Below are 22,808 nucleotides of genomic sequence, written 5' to 3'. Positions count from 1 at the left end.
GGACCTGGGGTTAATACCGTGTCACACCACATAAGGGTGCTGGGGGGGGGAGGGTTTAAATAGGCTCTGACCAAAGTGTGCACAATATGGGGAGGGTCTGGCCAAACCCCAACCAAGATGTCCGCACACAGAGCTAGCTCTGCAGTAGCCATTGATTTGATCCCCCATAATCCGACAGAATCTGTCAGGCGTTAGTTGCGGAGAAACCAACAGCGTCTATTTATATCCCTAGGACTGGATTGGTGACGTTCCGGCTACTACGGTCCCCTGAGGAGAGGAGGAAGAGCCCCTGTCCCTGGGACCAGGTGGTGGAAGAAACATGCTCCACGTCGCCTCGGGGACCAAGGACGGGGGAAGCGGTGGTCACAGCCCATTGTAGGTTGAGAACTGAACAAAGTGTCCCCTTAGATGATGATGGCAAGGATTCGGTGATCGGGCAACCCTGTGCTTGCCCGGAGGACGGGGAAGTCTGAACTGGCGGTCAGCCGTGGGAGGCCTGGAGCAGGCTGCTGGTGAGACCCGATTGTGCGTGTGGCCCCTTTTGGAGTCTCTGGTGGGCCCTCCGCCCCATGCCCTCTTCCGCTACTGGCAGCTCGTGCCAAGGTGGTGTGGCTAGCACGCCGGGCTGTGCCTGTTCCCGCCAGAGACTGGGAGAGTGGACTGCCGGGTGGGAGCTGTTTTGTTCTTGGAGATGGCAGCGTGGCTCCTGGGCCTGGATCCAGCCACATGATAACTGGAGGCAGGCACCCTATGGCGAGAGCTCACAAAGACGTTCTGGAGGCCTGACGATGCACACTCATATGCCTCCTTGGGTGTGGGACCCATCGCCACAGCACTGAAATTGACAGAAGTCCTGGGGTTCTGTGGCCCCCTGAGGTGAGCGGTGCATGAGTCCCGTGGGTTTTCCGTAGATACACGGGCTCTGACGGTTGGAGGTTGGCCCCTGTGGTTACACTGTGCAAAAGATCCCCCCTCTCCCGTGAGCCTGATACATGGTGGGTGTGATTGCTGCCGCCTGGGCCCTGAAGGCGAAATGGATCTAGTGCTGGGTGCTGCCAGAGCCTGTTGAGACTGCTGAAGGCTGGGGACCCATGCTGAAGGGCCTGGGTGTTATGGAGCAGCAGATACTGTCTTAGTTGGTGCAGGATCTGCAGTGGACCTCAGGACTGGGGCCAAGTCAACTCTCTTGCAATGGTCAGGAATTGTGGGGCTAAAATTAACACAGTCCAACAAGCTAAACAAATACACAGGGTTCATGGCTACCCAGGGTAAAACGTTTAAATATACCGAAGATGGAGCATGCCCTCCCTCAACATGATGAAGAGCCATTCAATCCGTGAGAAATATTGCCGGCGATCTCTGGAGCCTAAATTGGATCCAGTCACAACAGACGTAAACCTACTACGGGCAGATGTCAGGAAAATGGCTGACAGCAGAATCCCAAATCAACGGCCTCCAGTCCACGACAAAGAACCTAGAGGAGCAGATCCAGACCCGCACCAAAAATAACGCAATGCTTATTGCCAAAATAAATTATCAGGAATGCAGATCTCGACAGAACAATATCAGGGTGGTTGGGGTCCCTGAAGGAACTGAGGGACCCATTGTTTACCAGATCCTTGAAGATTTGATTCTCAACATGCACTGCCCGTAAAGACTGTCTACATTTTTCTCTATCGAACAGGTGCATATACCAATGGGCCCGTGACCAAAACTAGGCATCCCACCAATAATAATAACTACCAGGATTTTTAACGACATAGATCGGAATGCAATTCTTTAGGTAGAACAATCACACTGAGATCTCTGTATCGACAATCAGATTTTTCCTGCATTTTTTTGCAGGTACAGAGACAAAGAAGAAGCTTTGAGGCAGTGAAGAAAGCCCTACACAACAAGAACATCAAATATTTGATGCTGCACCCAGCCAAGCTAAGTGGCATTGAGGAAGGCAAGACGTGGCACTTCACCACTCCTGCACTTCGGATTGAGAACAGGGCTAGAGGGACTTGTTACTTGTGGCCTGAGACTGTCCTACAACAACATGACTCCCCTGAAAAGCGTTGATCACCAGATTGTATTGTGGACACATGAGCATAGCCTATATGGGCTTGTATATGCTGAAATGTAATCTGTGACTTAATAAATTCATTGACCACTTGGTATCCATCTCACATGTGAGTTTTGTGCGGCTTAAGTTGGCAATCTCTGTAGTGTCCTTGCAGGACTGATTTCCAAAATTGCCACTAATCATCAGTTCACCTAGTAAGGTCTTATGAAAAGGGATTACCATATATTCCTGTTAACTCATATGTGTTTCAAATTGGCAAGTGCTCATCTACCCTATTTACCTATTTTATGTAATGGGCGACAGACACTCTGCAAGTTGGGATGGTGGGCATGTTCTGGCTCGCGAGGTAGGGTAGCATGGAGGAGGTAGATAGGGTGTTTATTATACTATTTTTTTCTTTTGATTGTCTTCAAAGGCATCAATACAGACAGTTACCGAGGGGTGGTACGGGAGACAGGCACTGGTGCTTTGGAGCTCTGGTTGTCCTGATCAGCACCAGGAGGCTTATGCTAGGGCAGGTTTTAGTTTTTGCATTACATATTTCCCAATGCACTCATAAAGAAATGAATGGATGTGGAATGTTAATAGCCTGGGCCACAAGATCAAGTTCAGCCTGGTTCTTCTGTACTTACGGCGACAGGCTCCAGACATTTATTTTATTTTTTACTTCAAGAGACACATCTTAAAGGCACATGCTATAAGGTCCGATGGATTTGGCTACATATTAATAGCGCATTCAGGTTACACCACAGATTCACAAGGAGTGGGTATATTGCTCAAAAAGTCTGTCCCCTTCACAGTGCATTGATCATGGAATGATCTGTAATTTTTATAGAGATATTAGGAAGTGTTTTTTACGACCTTTATTTATTGACAGTAAACTGGTATTTTTACAAACCAGCTTTTAATTACATCTGTAGTCTAGAAAATGAAAAAGTATGTAATGCAGTAGTTGTTTTTATACAAATAGCGATCAAAAAAAGAAAAGATAATTCCCACTTGAGGTTTTAACGTATAAAAAAATACAGGACTTAGTAAAGTAACGTATGAAAAAAACATAGGATTTAATATAGACTGATGCACTTCACTGTAAATACTCTTAGACCATAATGTAAAAATTTAAGAACCATTAATTTATTATTAGTTGCAAATCAATCTAGTAATCATTATCGACTCCCTCCAAAACTCTCATGAGATATTGCAACGTAACCTATCATATGTACTGTATAATCAATGTATTATTTTAAGTGATTTATATTGTTTTTAAGACAAATCTCCTTTCCTGTGTATGTGTTATATAATGGTATTGACTACTCGACTTCCTTATATGAGAACTCTTTTTTAGAATGTTTTTATGGTTGTAATTCTCAAACCAGAATTGAATTGAATTGACACGCAAGGTAGATATGTGGCGGTTATAGGGATGTGGGAAGTTGGGCCAATAAATCTCTGCACTTTTTAGATCCCACTGCGTCCTCACACAGGCACCCTGCCATAGTAGGTGCTTTTCTTCTGGCCCTACCGGTTTTGAAAGTTGGTACTGGGTGGAGATGTCAATGAGATCATGAATCCTACCCATGACCGGGTTAGTGGAGAGCTGTTGGATGGGAAAGGGGGCCCACTGTCCTCTTTTGTGGAGGGCTCATAGACCTGTGGAGACAGCATAACTCCTCATATAGTGAATACACGTATTTTTCCTTCGTATACACAGACTTGATTATCTTTTACCCACGCCTGAATGCTGTATTATTTTGGAAATCAACAATTTATGCGAGAGGTATCTCTGACCATTCTCCCATTGGGGTATACGTGCAGGGCCCTTCAAGGATTGCCCCACTGTTCCCCAGAATTGATGCCTAGTATTCAGGATCAGGGAATTAAAGATAAAATTAGACAAAGGACAACTCTTTACTTTCAAGAAAACCAGGACTCAGTGGCCTCCCCTTGCACCCTCTGGAAAGCCTATAAGACAGTGCCCTGGCATAAGGTATTGGCCAAATAGGAGGGAAAATGAAAGACCAAAAAATGGAATCTGACACTGAGCAGGAAGTGTTAGTGCTCGTGGAAAAAGTCATAACAGATAGGTCAGAAAGTTTGGGTCATCAGCTTAGGTTGAAACAAGATGCTCTTTGTCCCCTTGCCAAGAACAGGGCCCGCAGCTATGCCTTGGCGACACTGCAGTGCCTTTACTACATAGGCGACAAGCCTAGCAGGCTGTTGGCCTGGCTGGACAGGAGAGACAGAAACAGGATCCAGGTACTTGAGGTGCTCAACAATATTGGGGTGATACAGAGAACCAATGCGGCAAAAGCGGCGGGATTCGCGGTCTATTACGAGTTACTATATTTACCCAAACCAACCAGGGGTGACTTAGACAACACCATTTACTTGCAGGATAGCGATTTACAGGTACTTACACAGGAAGATAGAAATGGAGTGGAGGTGAAACTGACTGAGGAGGAGGTGGTAGCAGCCTTTCGGGGAATGCAGTCTGGGAAAGCGGAGGGCCCCAAAGGCCTGCCTGTGTAACTATATAAAATCTGAGCAGCTGGGGTGGCTAAGCCACTGTTGAACATGTTTCGAAAGGCCCGAGAAGAGGGATGCTTGCTGAGAGACCAGTGACTTGTCACTATTATTGTTTTCCTTAAGGCAGGCAATCCACCATCACAGTGTAGCTCCTATAGACCAATCTCCCTTCTCAATGTAGAGGCAAAGGTGCTTGCTAGGGCACTTTACGAATAGACTATGAGGAGTGGTTACACCATTAATACACCCGGATCAGTCCTAGCACGAGTCAGAGTCAATGGAGTGGACTCCCAGGTGTTTCCCCTTAACAAGGGGATGGACCAGGGCTGTCCACGTCGTCAATGATTTTTGAGCTGCACCTTGAACCGTTGGTGGCGTGGATGCACCAGGACCCACTGATAAGAAGATTGTCAATGATCGGTGGCTAGGAAGGGCGCATATCGCTTATACAGACTATATTTACTTCTATGTGACACAACCGTATTGATCCGTCAGCAGATTGTTACAATTATCTGAGGAGTTCAGCAAACATTCAGGTTATTGTATAAACTGGTCAAAATTGGTGGTCTTCCTGCTGGCAGGGGGAATACCCCAACTCCCAACAGATTGTGAGGCCCCAGTTGTGCAGGATGAGTTCAAGTTCTTGGGCATCAACATCAACCACGATTCACAAGAATTTATATGTCCTAATGTGCTCCTCCAGTTGAAGAGTCTGTGGGGTGACACGGCCCACTGGCGACACTTATCCCTTACACTGATTGGGAGGGCGTCTCTTTATAAAATGATGACCCTTCTGCAATTATTGGATATTTGGTAGAACACTACATTTTGTGTCTCGATCACGATATTTCAGAAAATAGGCCAGGACATCTGTATGCTACTCTGGCAGGGCTCCATCCCTAGGATTGCACTGCGTAAAGGGGAATGTATGAATGTGGGATCGAGGTCCCAGATGTTCTACTACTGGGCAACACAATTAATAGTAGTCAACAACTGGGTCTTTTCAGATCAACAGGAGCCCGCCATGTCGTGTAGATAGGCATGCAAAGGGCAAGGGGAGAAACAACACAATTTTCTATCGGCGCAATGGAGAGACTTCTTGCAGTCTGACCATGTGAAAATAGTCTGACTGTATGTATATGTTTGTCGGTCTGAGGTCTACAATAGGCCTTAGAGAGCTGCCCTTTTTTGGAATCATAAAGTATAGAGAGTAAACCCCTTTGTTTTGCTGGTGCAGAGGAACTGATTCTATTGCACTTTTTTGTAGAAGGGATTCTACTTCTTGCTTTAACAGTGCTAGATGTTCTTGTGACATTGGACGCTGTTTGGGTGGTATGTTTGGGGGGTAGATGTTATTTCTAGACAGTAACCTGATTGAATAATTTGTCGCACTCACCTGTCTGATGTGATGTTGGTCCAGGCAGGAAGGAATTGTTACAGTCTTCCCCCCACAGGAGTGGAATGTTGGGGAGAAGGGGAGGAAAGTCATTGGGTAAGGGTAGAGGCAGAGCGGAAATTGTTGGTTTTGCCTCTGCCTTTGTTGTTGTTACCCCTATAACCCCCTGTTTGGTAGCCCTTAGTGAATGTGGATTGGCTAGGGGTTTTGTAAGAGGTGGAGGGACTTTCGGAGGAGTAGCCTCTAGTGCTGCCTCTGTATGATTAGCGCCGAAAAGAACGTCTGGAAGCTTGCTGTTGCAAGGCTTCCATAGATTTTGCCGAATCGGTGTCTTTTTTCATCTTTTCTAAAGACACGCCAACATTTGGGCCAAATAAATGTTTCTCATCAAATGGCTGATTAAGGATGGAATTTTGTACCTCAGGTTTAAAACCTGAGATATGTAGCCAAGCATGTCTACATAGGAGGGTGCTGGTATTAATTGCTCTTGAGGCGGTATCTGCCGTATCTAGGGCACAGCGATTGGAAGTGTTGGTAATATGTTTACCTTCCTGTATAGGTTCATTGGCCCTATTTTTGTATTTGTCAGGTAGATGCTGCATTATGGACTCTAGTTCATCATAATGAGCTCTGTCATATCTGGCCAGCAACGCTTGGGTGTTGGCGATGCGCCAGATATTAGCTGCTTGAAACGCTGTTCTTTTACCTGAGGCGTCAAGTAGCTTGGATTCCTTGTCTGGTGGTGAGGCCTCGCCTGATGTCTGAGAATTAGCACATTTACATGCATTTGACACTACTAAAGAGTCTAATGGTGCTGGACCTTTAATATAGACTGGATCTGTAGGGGTAGCTTTATATTTTTTCTCCATTTGAGGATTGAGGGCCCTAGCCCTGATGGGGTCTATAAAAACCTTTGCTGTATGTTTGATTACACCCTTAAGCATTGGTAAAATGGCAGTAGACCTTTGTGTGTCTTCAAAAGTGTCTAGTAGTAAATCTTCCTCCACCACATCTGTGTGTAAGTCTACCCCATGATATTGGGCATCTCTTTGGACTAGTAGGTTAAAACCTATAGTGCCCTCTGGTGGGGATGGTCTAGAAGTGTATATGTCGTCTTGTGGGACATAAGGCACATCAGGGGTGTTGTAATCATCCCATGGATTAGGTGACTGAGGGGGACTATTGGTCCCTGCTGGGTCATGTGCACCTCCATCTGTGTCATCAGAGTCGGTGTCTACATCATCTTGTGGATCAGGGGATGGTGTAGGTGAATGGTGAGGGGGAGTAGGTGTAGGAGGGGGAACAGTATGGGGAGGTGGAGGAGAGGGCAGTATGGGGAGTTGGAGGAGAAGGCACCCTTAATGGAGATGCCAGCACCTCCTCCTCTCTTCTTTGGAGGAGGAGGAGGTGCTGGCGCATCAAGTGGTCTCTTTTTGAAACTGAGAGTCAATTGACCAGTCTTAGGATCCTTGACAAGAGTTTTTTGGTTAGGATCAGCTGTGAAAAGTTCCTCTAAACAGGGCAGATCCTTGGGTGTCAAGGTTTTCGGCTCCGTAGGTTTTTTCGGCACCGAGTCGGTAGCTGATTTTGGTTTAGAAGTGTGCCCTTCTGAAGTGTCCTTTACCGGAACTGGTTTCTTCGGTTCCGGGTGTTTTTTCGGTTCCGAAGCGTGTGAATCTGGAGCTTTAAGCGTTTTTTTAGTTGGCTCCGAATGTGGTTTCGGCATCAGTGAGCCACTGCCAGTCTTCCGTGCTGTGTGCTTCGGTGTCGGAGCAACGGATGGCGTGGTTGACGAACATGGCTTTTTCTTTGGTGTCGGTGTAGAATCGGCACCGTGGATAGGCTGGCTCGAGCCCGAGCTGCCTGAAGGCTTAATGGGCGTCTTTGCCGGGCCCGAAGGTGGGGCGTGGGAAGCAGTCTCTCGGTGTGCACCGGGCCCAAGGTGAGGGTGTGCCCGAAGCCTTTTTAGAGGGTGTCGAGGAAGGGTTGGGGTCGACGATCTTACTTATGACCCGTTGAGCTGGAGTGACATCCTCGACGTCGGAGTCTTCGGCGTCTGTGGAGTTGGTACTCTCTTCGGCGTGCTGGTGTTCTGGCACATCGACGCCCTCTTCGAAGATGTCGTCGGGGATCAAAGCTGACGAGCGGGCCATTGTTCTTCAAGCTCGTCGCTCCCGGATCGTCTTCTTGGAGCGGAACGAGGCACAAGCAGAACAGTCTTTAGCCTCGTGCTCCGTTGAGAGTCAAAGGTTGCGCACCTCATGTAGGTCGGTGTGGGGAAACTTTGACCCACATCGAGGACACTTCTTGAATGGCGTCCTTTTCATGAGCCAGAAGTAAGGCCTAGGAAACCCGAAGGCCTTCGTCGACAACCGGAATTGAAGACTTCAAAGGTGAAGAATTGCATCGATGTAGAGCGCGATCGAAACAATACTGTCGAACTGGGTGAGGATTGCGCGCCTAAGGAAATTCGGTTCCTAACCGGAGCGCAGGAAACACATCCGAGCCCGATGGCGTAAAAAAAACAATCGAGAGATGGAGCCGATGCCTATGCGCAAAGTGGTCCAAAGGAGGAGTCATCTATCTCGTGACTTCCAAAGAACTTGCAGGACAACAACAAACTGCGAACATCCATGCCCAACACTAGGTGGTGATCTATGCACAGTGTGCAATCTGCAGAACATATGCCTCAAACATATAATGTAATTCACAAAGAGGGAGAAAGGTGGTAGTGTTCCCAATGGGAAACGTCCGCACATACTCTACAAAAACACTTGGTTTTTCTAAATTAAGTACACATCAAAATAGTCTTATTTCTTGTAAGGAAAAAAGGTAATCAATAGGGTGCTATAGAAACTCAGGGCACCTACCACCTAAAGATGCCGTTAGTACACACTGAAAGTGTGTCACATGAATTCAAACAAAATTGAGAAGCTTTTGGCAGCACTCCTGTAGGCCAGTGATTATAACAATTAGGGCATAAGTAAAAAGCCCCCAATGAATCAGACTCTACTAATTATAGAGTAAGCAAAAAAACACTTGACAAGATAACATTCAATGGCAATTATTCAGACATAGAGTTCCAAGATATAGTCCACTTATTTTTGTTTTCTTCCATCTTTATTCTTTTAATTCCAAAAAACAGGTATTCCCAGCAAAATTAGACATCACCAACACGTGTTTCGTCCTGCACAAGGACTTTTTCAAGGCATGAAGAAAGCGAACTGAGGTGTGAGATGGGCATCATATATAGGCAAAGAAGACCGATATTGTTGAAAGGGCTAGTTGTCCAATGTGTAAGTAACACGGTGAGGAGTACGGGTAGAAATGTACAGTATGAGAGTCTTCCGGTCCAAAGTAACAATCGCAATGGTCAAATATGACCCAGCTCGTACGCTAGCTACACAATTATATCATCAGTGGAAGCCCGTTATGTGAATGTCAGGTTCTAGTAAACGAACACTCGAGGGCAGACCGGAGTTGTAGCAGAAGTAAAGTTAACAACCATGATAAGTTGATAAGCATAAATCAGGCTATCACATATCCTCAACCGAACGGTCTCTGCAGCGCGAAACACGTGTTGGTGATGTCTAATTTTGCTGGGAATACCTGTTTTTTGGAATTAAAAGAATAAAGATTGAAGAAAACAAAAATAAGTGGACTATATCTTGGAGTGCTGCCAAAAGCTTCTCAATTTTGTTTATATAATGTAATTCACTTAAGTGATGTTTCGAGGTAGATTAAACCCAGGGGAACATGGAACTCGCTCTATCCGACAGCATGAGCAAATACCAATGTTGGAGTAAAGTACTTGTTCAGTTGTCAGAAGCAACAGTATAAATAGGAAAAAGAAATGTAAGACAAAAGCATTATGCAAGTCCACGTGCTACACAAAGAGTGACAACAACACACACCCTACAAGGGAAAGTGCTGTTATGAAGTAGAGAACTAAACAAGTAATGCAATCCATCTTACTACATGCAGCCATTTTGAGTTTTCCAGAAGGAGGAAGCTTCTGGTAAGGTGGGACTGTTAGGATAGTTACGGGAAATACAGCTCTCTTAAGATGAGTAAGGGAAATGCAATTCTGGTCAGAAAGGGGAATCCTACTCTTTTAAGAAAGAGGCTAACAATGGACTGAGAGGACACTGGCAGCCTGAGAGGAATGAGACTGTAGCACAGTTTTTACATTTATACAATTTTCACTGCTAGAATGGTTACTCTATCCTAATCGCCTGGAGCAGAAAAAAGTGTCATAATTTACACAGATCACTGTGGGTGAGAGGTGCTTAAGCAAAGTAGGTACCATGTGCAACTCTGGTTTATGAATACTTTGTCTTTAGCCCTGCTAATAAAGCATTTTTTGCCGTCTGTGTTATCAAAAACAGTGTTTAGCATAGATTCTGCTTGGGATTTGCAACTTGGTGACTGGCCATTTCCCCAAAGTTGTACAAAAACATACCATATGTTTGACAGCAGAAACAATCTGTGAGAAGATAAGTTTACTTTCTGCTTCTGATAGCTTTCCATCGGTGCTAATTTTGGCAAAGAGCTCCCCGCCGGCCGCATATTCCATCACAAGGTGCAGTTTGGAGAGTGTCTCAACAACTTCATAGAGTCTAATGACATTTGGATGATGCAGTTTCTCCATGCTAGAAATCTCGCGAGACAGCAGCCGTTGAGTCTTTGAGTCCAACTTCGTCTTGTCCAGTATTTTAATTGCTACTTTCTCTAACAAAAACATAAAACAACAGCACATTATGATTCAATTGTTAGAAAACACACATAATAATCATTTTGTTAACGTAAGTGGATATTAAACATTATCAAGCATTAATCCCAAACTGTAAGCTCATACCCTGTCCCAAACAAGGTATGAGCTTACATTGTCAATTGGCCTTTCAGAGTGAAACCCACATAGCATAAGCTGACTCTAGAGGTAGCACTAAGGTTATTAGCTGGGTTGTTTAAAAGAAAACATGAAATGTGATGTAATATGTGAGGTTTCCAAGTAGTGCCTTGCGGGGCGCAAGTTATAATTAGCTCAGTAAACTGCAACTGGGGAATTTGAGTGTTTGTTTTTTAAAGATTACTTTTTGTAGTATTTGTACATCTATATTTAACATCACCTTAACATTTCCAGTGAATTTCTAGGTTTTAACACAAGCTAAAGTCTTATTACCTTTTTCAACTATAACATCACTTTAACCTTTGTTTTTTTCAGTATATCAGATGTTTTTTCAATGTAAGTTAAGATCTTTTTACCATACCTAACTATACTGTCAGTAGAATGCCTCAGCAGGACCCACTTCAAATGTTTAGTGTAGGATGTGATCTTGCGATTCCTGGATACAAACCACGGTAGATGCAAATCTAATAAAGTCATACAATATTTTTTAATTATTATTAATGTCTCTTCCCTGCACATCGAGGCACGATGTTAACTGTTGTGATTCTAATAGGCTTATGGTAAACGTGCAGAAAACGAAGATATTGATCTTTCCTAAGTGAATGAAGAAATTTGTTTGTTTTCTTAACAAAGTTTCACTAGAACAGGTCATGATATATAAGTATTTTCACAGATCTACATACTGGAGCTGGAGGTAGCCCTAAGCAATAGTTCCCCATTGTTGGAATGCCCTTTTGAGTCTATGCAAACCTGCTAACTTGCATGTTTTATGGGTTATTATCAGTTCGTCTGTAATATTTTCCCATACAGCGAAAGGTTTGAAATGTACTCCTGACAAGGGCAGTAGTAAAACTTCTTGCAGGGCTGGGGAAAAAGTGATTGATGGGAGTGTGAAGTTGTTACCGTTCCACAGATTTCCGCATGAGCAAATCTACTAATGCATATTTGCTAGTGCTAAAATGCAGTTCACAAATATTTTCTAGGAATGCGATTGTCTTATCTATTTCTGTAAATTCTTGTGAATTCATGAAAACTTTACATCTACATTAATGCAAGGACATGTGCCAAGGGTGCACTTTTGTGAAGAATTGGGCCCCTATTTAGGTTTGGCGTTAACCAAGACATTTTGTCTTTATTATAATTCTCTCTCTCTCCATCTAAGGGCTGGTTTCACTGTGATTGAAAGCATTTTGCTCTTTCACAAGGAGCATATCGGCACGCCAAATAGTTTTGTTCAGTGCAAGGAACTGACTACTGTGATAATGTGACATTTTTGAGACCAAAAGATATTTTACTTTTGCCAATTTTGTTGTAATGATGAGGGCCTGGCAGCTCCCACAGCAATAACGTTTTACCAAAACACGCATTGACAAAACCAAAAGGCTGACCACCAAAGTCATAACTATTTGCTTTGCCGATGCTTGTTTATTTTCATGTTTCAGATAATTTGTTGAAATTGGTTTCACTGTTTTTCAATTTTTTGGGATTAAATATCTTTATTGGTCTTTGCTTATTTTTCCTTTTCTTATGTTGCATAACAATACGGGAGTATCTGAGACATAATCTAGACCTATACAAAACAACACAATAGGAACACTGTGTATATCAATGTGTTACAGAGGTAGATTTACAATATACAGTGATGCATACATGTTTTTCGAGAAGGTATTTACTGGTAAATCGTTTTGTGCTACACCCTGTTTGCACTACTACACTGCATTTCCCAATCTTTACATAAAATCACCTGTGCCATATGATAACACATTCTGTTGTAACCAATCCATTGGTACCTGGCGCACATGGCATTAGCGCACACAGGTCGATATTAATGCATGGTTGTTTAAGCACTTCAGTGAGGGGATTGTGCAAAAGAAAAAGAGAAGAGGATAAAGGAATGTGCCAATAAGACATACATTATCTAATCTGTAAAAATCTAACAATATAGTAAAGAAACTGCCATCGAAAAAGAACAAATAGAATAGACTGCATGACTGGGAATGGAAATGTGCATCCTGTACATGACAATATGGTGGCTCGCCAAGGTGGGACTTAGACCCATGTGGGTGTTAAAAGTAATTGCCGTGTGTGTGGATGGTCGGGGGCCTGGGGAGTCTCTCCATAGAGGGCTTTGACTGTATGTAGGTTACACAATGGTTTTCACTGTTTTACCATTATAAATATTTTTGGGAAATACTAGCATGGATCAACACATTTTAATAAATGATGCTTCAAAGAAAGGTACCTAAAATTACACAGTAGTTCAGACAATGCCCTTCCCTGATTCATAACGTAGTATTGTAATCTGGCAGACAAAGGGTCTGTGCTGCATGGGGGTTGGGACCACTTGTCCCAAGGACAAAATAAACATGAAAACATGTTGTCCTTGACCCCCAACAATATGTCCTGGACGTTGGGCTATAGGAATGTCTCATCCCTGCTTACATTCCTTTTTCTTTTTGTGGTGTGTTAGAACATTTTTCTAAAGTGTGCAGAAAGAAAAATAGAAACAAAATGAAATGCATGGGTAGTGGCAGTTCTAATAAGGGTAGAACATTTCAGTCAGATAAATAATACTGCTGACAGTAAGGAGTCATTGGTGCTGAACATATCTGGACAACATATTACGAGAAAGAAAGCTTTATGTGCTATAAGGATTTGGGTCATCAATGTCAATATGCATGTTATGTTAAGATTATTTCTAGAGAACAACGGTTACCCAAGGGTGTCCTGGCACTAGTTACCTGTCCTTTCAGCTATCACCAACGGAAAAAAATTACTTATTAAACAGCCATGTTTTCAAGGCCCCTCTGAAAGCCAGAAGATCCGTGGCATTTCTGAGATTGGCTGGGAGGTCATTCCAGGCCTTAGCAGCTCCGTAGACAAATCTTCATCCTCCCCATTATACTTTTTTTGTGGAAGGGACTATGATCACTTTGGCTCCTGATGAGCGCAGATTTCTTTTGGGTATGTACCAATTAAACTGTTTCTGTAAGTAATCAGGTCCAGTACCTTGGAGTCCTTTAAATACAGCACACAGAGATTTGAAAAGCACTTGATTCCTCACAAGGAGTCAATGTAGTTTTTTAGTTTCGTTGGAGATCGCCGTAAAATTGGGCGTTCCAGTGAGTAATCTGGCGGCCGCGTTTTGTATCCTTTCGAGTTTATTCATAAAACATTCTTGAATGTTTAAGTAAAGGCTGTTGCTGTAGTCAAGCCTCGACAAAACAACTGCGTTGACCACCATTTGCCGGCTCCCAGCTGGCAAGAACGGCAGTATTTTTTTCACCGTTTTAAGAATAAAGGCGGTTGAGGATGAGGCTGCATTGACTTGGTCGTCCAAGTTTAGTTTGTCGTCTTAATACTCCAAGGTTTTTTACTTTCTTCATGGGAACAGGAAGTGATCCCATTGTTGACGGCCCCCAGCTTGGGTTTCAGAAGTTGGGACCATTCCGGAATAATATAACTTCTGTTTTGCCTTAATTAAGCTTTAGGCAGTTTTCCGCCATCCAACCGCCCTCTTCTTCCATGCAGTCATAGAAACGATTGTCCATGCCCACCTCATGTCCTGGCAGCAGAGACACCATAATTTGGGTGTCATCCACATAGGAGGTAAGATCAAAGCCAAAGGTGTTAATAATAGGGGCCAGGGAAGAAACATAAACATTGAACAAAGTAGGGCTCAATGACGACCCCTGCAAAACACCGCAGGGCAGAGCAAAGGGTTTTGATTAATATTTGCCCAGGGATACCACTTGCACTCTATCGGAATGGAAGGATTGCAAGAGTTTCTATGCCTTGTCCTGGAGTCCGTATGACCTTAATCGGTCCATCAAAAGATTATGAAAGCAGCAGATAAATCCAATAGCAGCCTTTCCGCCTTGGTCAACTACTTTCCTAATCTCATCTGTTGTTTTTATAAGAGCTAATTCCGTACTATGACCTCCTCTGAAGCCATATTGAGTCGGATCCAGAGCTTGGGTCTGTTGAAGAAAGGCGCTAAGTTGTGTGTTTAATGCTTTTCATATCAATTTTGCTGGTAGAGGGAGCTGTGAAATCGGGCGGAAACTGTTGGGGTCATTCGGTTCTAGATTAGGTTTTTTTGAGTAGGTGTAAAATCAATGCCACCTTTAAAAGCTTGGGAAAATGTCCAGTATTGATCATATCATTGAAAATGGACGTGAGTGCTAGGGTGATAAGTTCCACCGCTAATTTGTCCAGGCCACCGGGCAAGGGTCATACAGTGACCCTGACCTAGCCGCTATGAGAAGGCTGTGCGTTTGTTCCGTGGATAAGGCCTAAAATCTGTCAAGGATGCAGGGGGACTTTGGGGAGCTTACGGTCCTCCTTCCCTATGATACTTCCAACTACACTAGAGCCATTAAGCGCAGAGAAGATAACTTCCACTTTGTTCAAGAAGAAATTGGCAATATTTTTGCAAAGTTCCTGACTGGACTGAACTGTAGCTGGGTGCGGAGACGCCAAATGTGAAACTGTTCTGAACAGTTCTTTGGCCGAGTTTTTAGGCAAAACTTACTGGCGAAGAATTTTTGTTTAGTGGTAATCCGAAGTTGCTTATAGTTCAGTAGGCTATTTTTATAGGCCTTCTTTTCTGTTTCCTTATATTCTTTTCTCCAAGTGCGCTTGAGACGTTTACACTTGAGTTTTTCATTTTTCAATTCTTCTGTAAACCATGGAGCAGAAGGAGGTGATCTCTTAGGAACAATACTAACAGCTGCAGCTAGTGTACAGCAGGCATTCTCCACCCATTTGGTTTATGCAATTGTCCCTTCCACCACACCCAAATGCATTTGGCTTGCCGTTAAGGTGGGAAGTTCCTGTAGCGCATTCCTGTCCATTTTATTCCAAGGTCTAAAATCAATCTGCTTCTTAATACGCGCCTCACCTGTGCGCTGGTCCCTGAGGGCTATCTCAAACTGAACAGCCGCATGGTGGGTCCAAATGAGAGGCAATAACCCAGTGAACTGGAGACCTGGATGGTTTGTAAAAATACCATCCAGGGTATGTCCAGCCACATGAGTGAGGCCTATGACCTGGTGCCGGAGGTCTGCACTATTCATCGTATCGAAGAGCGTGACTGTATCCAATTCGGAGAGAGCCTCCAAGTGATAATTGTATGCAGGTTCAGGGTCTCTGTATACAATTTTTAATGAAGAGGTTTGTTTTGGTACGTTCATACATAAATTAATTGAGACACTTAATGAACCGGACAATAGTCCTGAGGGCTTCAATGGAGAAAAGATAGAGCTGTTGGGCTACAGACCATTAGTCTTTAGATTAAAAAATCTCAAAACAATTGAAACATTATACGTTGAAAAAAAGGGTCCTTCGGTCCTAGCATGATTTGACCAAGAAAATGTACATATTATTTTGAACCCCAATAATCTTGAACCTACTATGACTGTGGACGAAAGTGAATGTACACCTAACTACATTCTAAGTAAATTCCTCAAAGCTTTTAAAGGCAAAGTTGGCAATTTGTCAAATTTTCAACACAAAATAGTCTTAAAGGAATACACGTTGCCCAAAGTCCAAGCCAGGAATATTTCCATTATTTTGAGAGAAGAAGTTGAGAAGGAAATAGAAAAAATAATTAAGGCTGATATTATGGAGGCATTAGAGTAATCTGAATGGATTTCACCTGTGGTGGTTGCTTCACCGTTTATGAATAGACTTTCTCTATTTGTACAACATTTTAGTAGACCAATTCCCTTTTCCCAAGATTTCTGATTTATTTGACTTGGTGAACAGTGTAAAGTGGTTTTCAACCTTAGTTCTCTACGCTGCTTATCACCAAATTGCTTTGCACAATGACTCTAAACAGTTCATAGCCTTTATCACACCATTTGGGTGTTCTCAGTATAAAAGGATGCCATTTGGTCTTGCATTGGCTGCTGCTGTTTTTCAAAGATTGATGCATCAAATGTATGGAAAATGAAGAATGTCAATTGTTTTCAAGATGACATATTAATATCACATACAGCAATATACAGGAAGGATAACAATGAGCATGAAGTGTTACAGAAAGATTTGAGCATTTTAGATGGTCAAGGCCTAACAGATTATTCTAAATGTAAATTTGCTGTCCAGTCAGTTACGTATATAAGCTAAGCCATGTGTTATGTGAGGTTGGCATCAAACCGAAACCTATTTTGGTGGAAGCTATACTTAACGCTTCTGCACATACTAACAAGGATGAAATTAGATCTTTCCTAGAATTGGTTGAATATTATGCTAAATATGTAAACCTTTTTGCACATAAAACATTCAAATGATGCAATTATAAAAGAATAGATCAACATTTTTCTGGGGCAAAGAATGTCAAAGTGATTTTGATGATGTTGAGAATTATATTGTTCAGGCTGTTGCTTTAAAAAGCTTTGATCCTGAGTGGCTGAGTATTGCGGTAACAGAAGCCAGTAACAAAAGGTCTGGGGGAGTTCTAATGTAGAAGGATTAGGAAGGAGTTAAACTCACCATAGTTTTAGCTACCTGTACATTGACCCCAACCAAAGGAACGTATTCAGTAATTGAAAAGGAGACCGTGATTTGTATATGGGTGTTGGAACATTTCCAGCCATTTATATTGGGGCAAACGGTTTATTTTACGAACTGATCGCAAACATTTTATCAAGCTATTAAACACTGAAGGTATGAGTAGAGCATCATCTAGAATTGCAAGAATGTTCATGAGATTGCAAGATTTTATCTATAGTGTGAATTATGCCTTGGGGAAAAAAATATCACAGCTGATTTTCTGTCTAGAATGCCTATAGATATTAAGGAAACTACAGAAAATAATTGGGATGATTGTCAAATTGCTTTAAGACATGATCATGGAATGCCTGCATTTAATTAACGCAAATGGAAAGAGGAGTGCATTTAAGATAATGTATTGCAACAGGCTAAGAAGTTTGTGATGAACGGTTGGCCGAATAAGTGGGGCCTTGATAATTTTTTGAGACAGGTGTGGGAAGTTTGAAACAAACTGACAGTAGACGGTGAATGGTTGCAAAGAGAGGATGAAGTGGTACAGCCTCACACTTTAAAATTGAATGCCATCAAATCGTTTCATGAGGGACATTATGGTATTGCTAAAACTAAGCATGATGTAAAAAGATGGAATTGGTGGCCTGGTATAGATATCTGCATAAAAAGGTTTGTAAGGAATTGTGTTGTATGTGCAAATGCTGATAAGACCTTATCTACTTTGAAAACAAACACATTTGAGCCATTTATTTCTAAAAAAACCTTGGGAACAGTAGCATTTGATACTATGGGCCCTATTTGTGTGGGTTCTAAGTTAATCATCGCCCTTATTGACACGTTTTCTAGAAGGCCTGTAGTGACAGAAATGAATAATGTTGATACCTTATTAAAAACAAGAATTTGCAATGCAATAGGTCTTGCATAGTCAGAGTTAGAGCTATTGGTATTGTAAATGACAATGCATTTTATCAATGTGTTTTAGTTTGGAGTCTAGTGGATGTATGAACAGAGACACAGCTGCAGAATGGCCTAGAGAACTAAGAATGAGGAAATACCACCGGGACCAGAGACACAGCTGCAGCACTTCCTAGAGGACTTTAAATGTGGGAATTCTGACAGGACCAGAGCAGCAGCTAATAGTACTGTCTGGAAGACTTAGAAGGAATTACAAACGAGACAAGAGTAGCAGCCAGCAGCACAGTCTGAAAGACTTAGAATGAGGAATTATTGATGGGGCCAGAGTAGCAGCTAACAGCACTGTCTTGAGAAATTAGAATGAGGAATTACTACTGGGACTAGAGAAGCAGCTAGTAGCACTGCCTAGAGGACTTAGAATGAGGAAATACTGACGAGACCATAGAAGTAGCTAGCACCCCTGGCTAGAGTACTAAGAGTGAGTCATTTCCACTGGGAACAGAGATACAGCTGCAGCACTGACTAGAGGACTTAGAATGTGGAATTATCAATGGGAACAGAGTAGCAGCTAGCAGCACTGCTTAGAGTATTTACAATGAGGAGTTAGCACTGGCCGCATTATCTAGAAGACTTAGAATGAGGAATTACCACTGTGACCAGAGACACAGCTGCAGCCCTGCTGAGAGGATGTAGAATGAGGAATAACCAACAGGACCAGAGTAGCAGCTGGCTGCACTGTCTAGAGGATTAAGAATGAGGAACTACCACTGGGAACAGAGATGCAGCTGCAGCACTGCCTAGAGGACTAATAATGAGGAATTACCTCTGGGACCAGAGAAGCAGCTATACCACTGTCTAGAGGACTTAGAATGAGAAATTACCACTCTGACCAGAGTCGCAGCTGAAGCACTGGCTAGAGGACTAGGAATGAGTAATTACCATAGTGGAGAAGACTAAGAATGAGGAATTACCAATAGCGATTACACCAGGTCTTCCAGACAGTGCATGAGCGCTGTCTAGGCGCGACCTAATAATGTAGCACAAAAGCATTTTTTTTAGTCAGTAACAACATAGAGGACTCAACGCCCTGGTAACCTGACTTTCACAAACAGCACCTGGAAAAGACCCACCAAAACCGTGATACAATGGTTGTTGCAACCCCTGGGGAATGCACTGCAATGTTCCCCTTTGTGCAAGAACGTGCTTGAATCTACGCTTTGGCAGATGCAGACATATCTCTCACTTAATCTAACACCAACGAAACTGCAGGTGAGCTCCCTACCCAAGGCAACATGATTCTAGTCCACCACAATGTACTCGTTCCTCTCTAATATGTGCATGAGAAAAAAACACTAGTGATACTATGTTGGTTGTCTCTAAAAATATAAAAGCCACATGCATATAAGATGTATAACATTTGTCTGAAATTGTGTTTTTTCCAAGGGAGATACTGTTTTTCAACACTTGGCTTAGTAAAATGAATGAAGGATATTAAAATAAAACCTGCCTTACCCCAAACATGTCAATGACCAAAACAAATCTTGTACAGTTTTAAGGTGAGCCAGGAACGAGGCCAAGTTTGCCAATGAAGGTGTTTTATCATTACAAAGACAATGTTTTTCAACTACATGTAATGACTTTTTGTTCTCACCATACCTGAACAGACATAGTGAAGTCCAACATTTGTCAAGAAGTAAATGATAAAGGATTGGTACACGGGTGTGCGCACACACACACCCAAACACACACACACACACACACACACACACACAAGTTCCATTTTGCTTTGTTTTTTGCTCTCGATATATTCATTCGCTTCCCTCCGGTCCTTGCCTTTTTAAGTTCTATTGCTTATAAGCATGCCTTTTTAGGTCTCGCATAGTGTTGCAGTGTGCAGCAGTGCTCACGCAGCGACAGACGTCATGGAGGGGCTTCAGAAAGCAGACCACACGCTTGTGCGTGCGGTTTTGTTTTCGTCAGCAGCTATTGGCTTTTGCGTGCATCTCTGTAAAAAAGGCAGAATGCCAATGGTGAAAGGCGTTTGCATGTCCCAGCTTCTTTAGAAATGTAACTGCTCATGTCCTATTGGTGTCTGTTACGCGCAGCAGAGGCATCTGAGGCCTAATAATAAACATGTGTTTCTAATTAGCGCGCGTTCGCTTTGCTGCGGCGCTCCCTCAGCCCCGCTCCTCTGTGGTGCGCGCACACCACTGGTTTCGATTCCTGCCCCCGCTCCTCTGTGTTACACGCACACCACTGTTTTTTTCTTAACTTGAGGCTTGCACATTTGTGGTGACCCCAGTGATACCCGTGGGGAGGGAGGGAGGCGAGGGGCCCTCGGCTGGCTCTGAAACCCCGCAGTAAGCTGCAGATTCGAGGCAGTGCTGCAACCTGAGCCCCGGGGGGAGCTGCATTCCTTCTCTGCTGCAATCTCTCAGGTATGCGAGTCCTCACTACAGCAGCAGATCAAAGCAGCGCAAAAATGTGAGGAAATGTGATGTTGATGAACTACGATGTGCGGGGAAAAGGTAAACTCGGAAGGTAAAACTAGCTCTGCAGAAACCGGGTTGTTTCTCAAGTTAGTGTCAGACATGCGCAAAGCATCTAAATGTCTTTGCAGAGTCGATTATGAACTTTTCTGAATGTTTAGGAAGTGAACTTGCTGAATGTGTAAACATTGTGTCTTAATGCCCCCTTCCCGCTCCCCAGAGTGACGTCAGTCAGTACCGCTCCTCACATCTCTCCACAGCCTCTTGGTCCTGATGCCAGGGTCGGTGCCCCTCCCCCCACCCTACGTTCTTATTAAGATATATTAATTCCTCATATATCTTAGAATGATATAGATGTCCAATAAAATGTGAAATTTTGAAAATGTCCAAATGTTAGTGGGATATTTGTAAAATCTGTAAAAAAAATTGCTGACGAAGTAGGTAGAATATACTCTGTATATCTAGACTGCGCTACATAAAAGGATGCATGATGCACACGGTCTGCTTGATTATCACATTAGATGGCCATGGTGGAGGTCTGTGCTGCTCAACATGTCGTGAGATGGGATCATAGCTCACACAGCTGTCTGGAATGATTCTTAGGGTTGTATTCAGTATGTCTGTGCCTTGTACTGTCTCTGGTTGTCGTTGCGTCCTTGCCTTGTCCTGTTTATGGTTGTCGTTGGGTCCTATCCGCCATTCGTGCATGGTGCCCGATTAATGTGCAAGGGTGCCACACATGATCACGGCACCCACTGAAATTTAATATGCACGGGCGCCGCGCTTGATGTAGTATGGCGCCCACTTTGGCTCACCGCCAAAATCGCTAGCTTTCGACAAGGGACAGAATAGGAGCAGCAGCCTGGAGCCAGTGGCAATGTTCCCTAACATCACCTAACGTCAGGAGGATTCTCACCTAAGTGCTGACAATTTTTTGTGATTCGGAAAGCATGACAACGGAATGAAAGTTACCAGTTCATGTGTATATCAAATGTTATTTTTAAATATTCGCATTTTTGCTCTGCTTTGGTCATTATGCTGCAAAATACTCTGGTACGTAATTAAGCACTCCAGTCAGAATAATTATAGAGTAGCATCATGTTTGATGACGACTGAAGATAAGCTAGCAATATGAAATTATTGGGGCTTAAACTGCACCAAGATAGCTTCTACGATGGGTGGTATAGACCTGCACCTGGAGATAATTTTGGATTTAAAAATGGCATGTTCTCTTACAGAAAGCAACTGAATGAAAGTACCATGCCTATAAATATAATTCTTCATAATGGGACAATTGTTATTCTTATTGGGTATAAATTACAGTGTTGCATATGACACCCAGCTGCTTCAGGGAGCTAGAAAGGCATAGCACCAGGCTATTGTCAGAAAGCCAAGGTGGCTATGCAAACGATTAAAGCAGCAGAATTTGAGTTGTCAGCATAAGTGCACACAATGTCATCTTCACTCTAATGCCATTGTAAGTAGAGGATCTGTTCTTAGCCGTAAATCAAATGTAACACTATACCAGTCAGTATCGCACTGTTTGTCTTTCTCATCTAAGCCTCAAAGCACTGCGAACAAGCATTTGCAATGCAATAATTGTCGCATTACTAAAAGTTTGAGCTATTGGCGTTGCAACGCCAATAGCTCAAACTTTCAGTAATGTGAGACCTATTGCATTGCAAAATTCTATTGCTTATTTTCCATGCTGCTTATAAGCGTCTGCCCAGAAAAAAAGTCACATCTTAACAAAATCACAGTCTGTGTCAAGAATGCTACATTTGTTCATGGCGCAACACAGGCGAGGAAGAGGACCAAGAAAATGTAAAAGATATCACAGGGAATAGAACACAGAAAATCCCTCTGAGGCTTTTATGACGCTGTATGGAACCAAGAGACAACCATTCAAAAACATTGAAGAAGGAAGTGGTTGTGGAGGGCCGTTCGATAATACGGTGTGAACGGCTGCAAAGGGTACATATCAGAGCCACTGCG

General features: G+C 43.1%; 1 protein-coding gene across 1 annotated transcript in view; it reads right to left on the bottom strand.

The window, feature by feature from the left end:
- The window catches only part of NIM1K (NIM1 serine/threonine protein kinase), a 143,260-nt gene that overhangs the window by 8,149 nt on the left and 112,303 nt on the right, over positions 1-22,808 (bottom strand). The window contains exon 2 of the mRNA XM_086962939.1: positions 10,456-10,724. Coding sequence (XP_086819065.1) covers positions 10,456-10,724 — 269 coding nt within the window. The remainder of the gene's footprint in view (positions 1-10,455; positions 10,725-22,808) is intronic.

The sequence above is a fragment of the Lissotriton vulgaris genome, chromosome 3_1, assembly GCF_964263255.1.
Source record: "Lissotriton vulgaris chromosome 3_1, aLisVul1.2, whole genome shotgun sequence".
Classification (NCBI taxonomy): domain Eukaryota; kingdom Metazoa; phylum Chordata; class Amphibia; order Caudata; family Salamandridae; genus Lissotriton; species Lissotriton vulgaris.
This window is presented reverse-complemented; position numbering and strand designations above follow the sequence as displayed.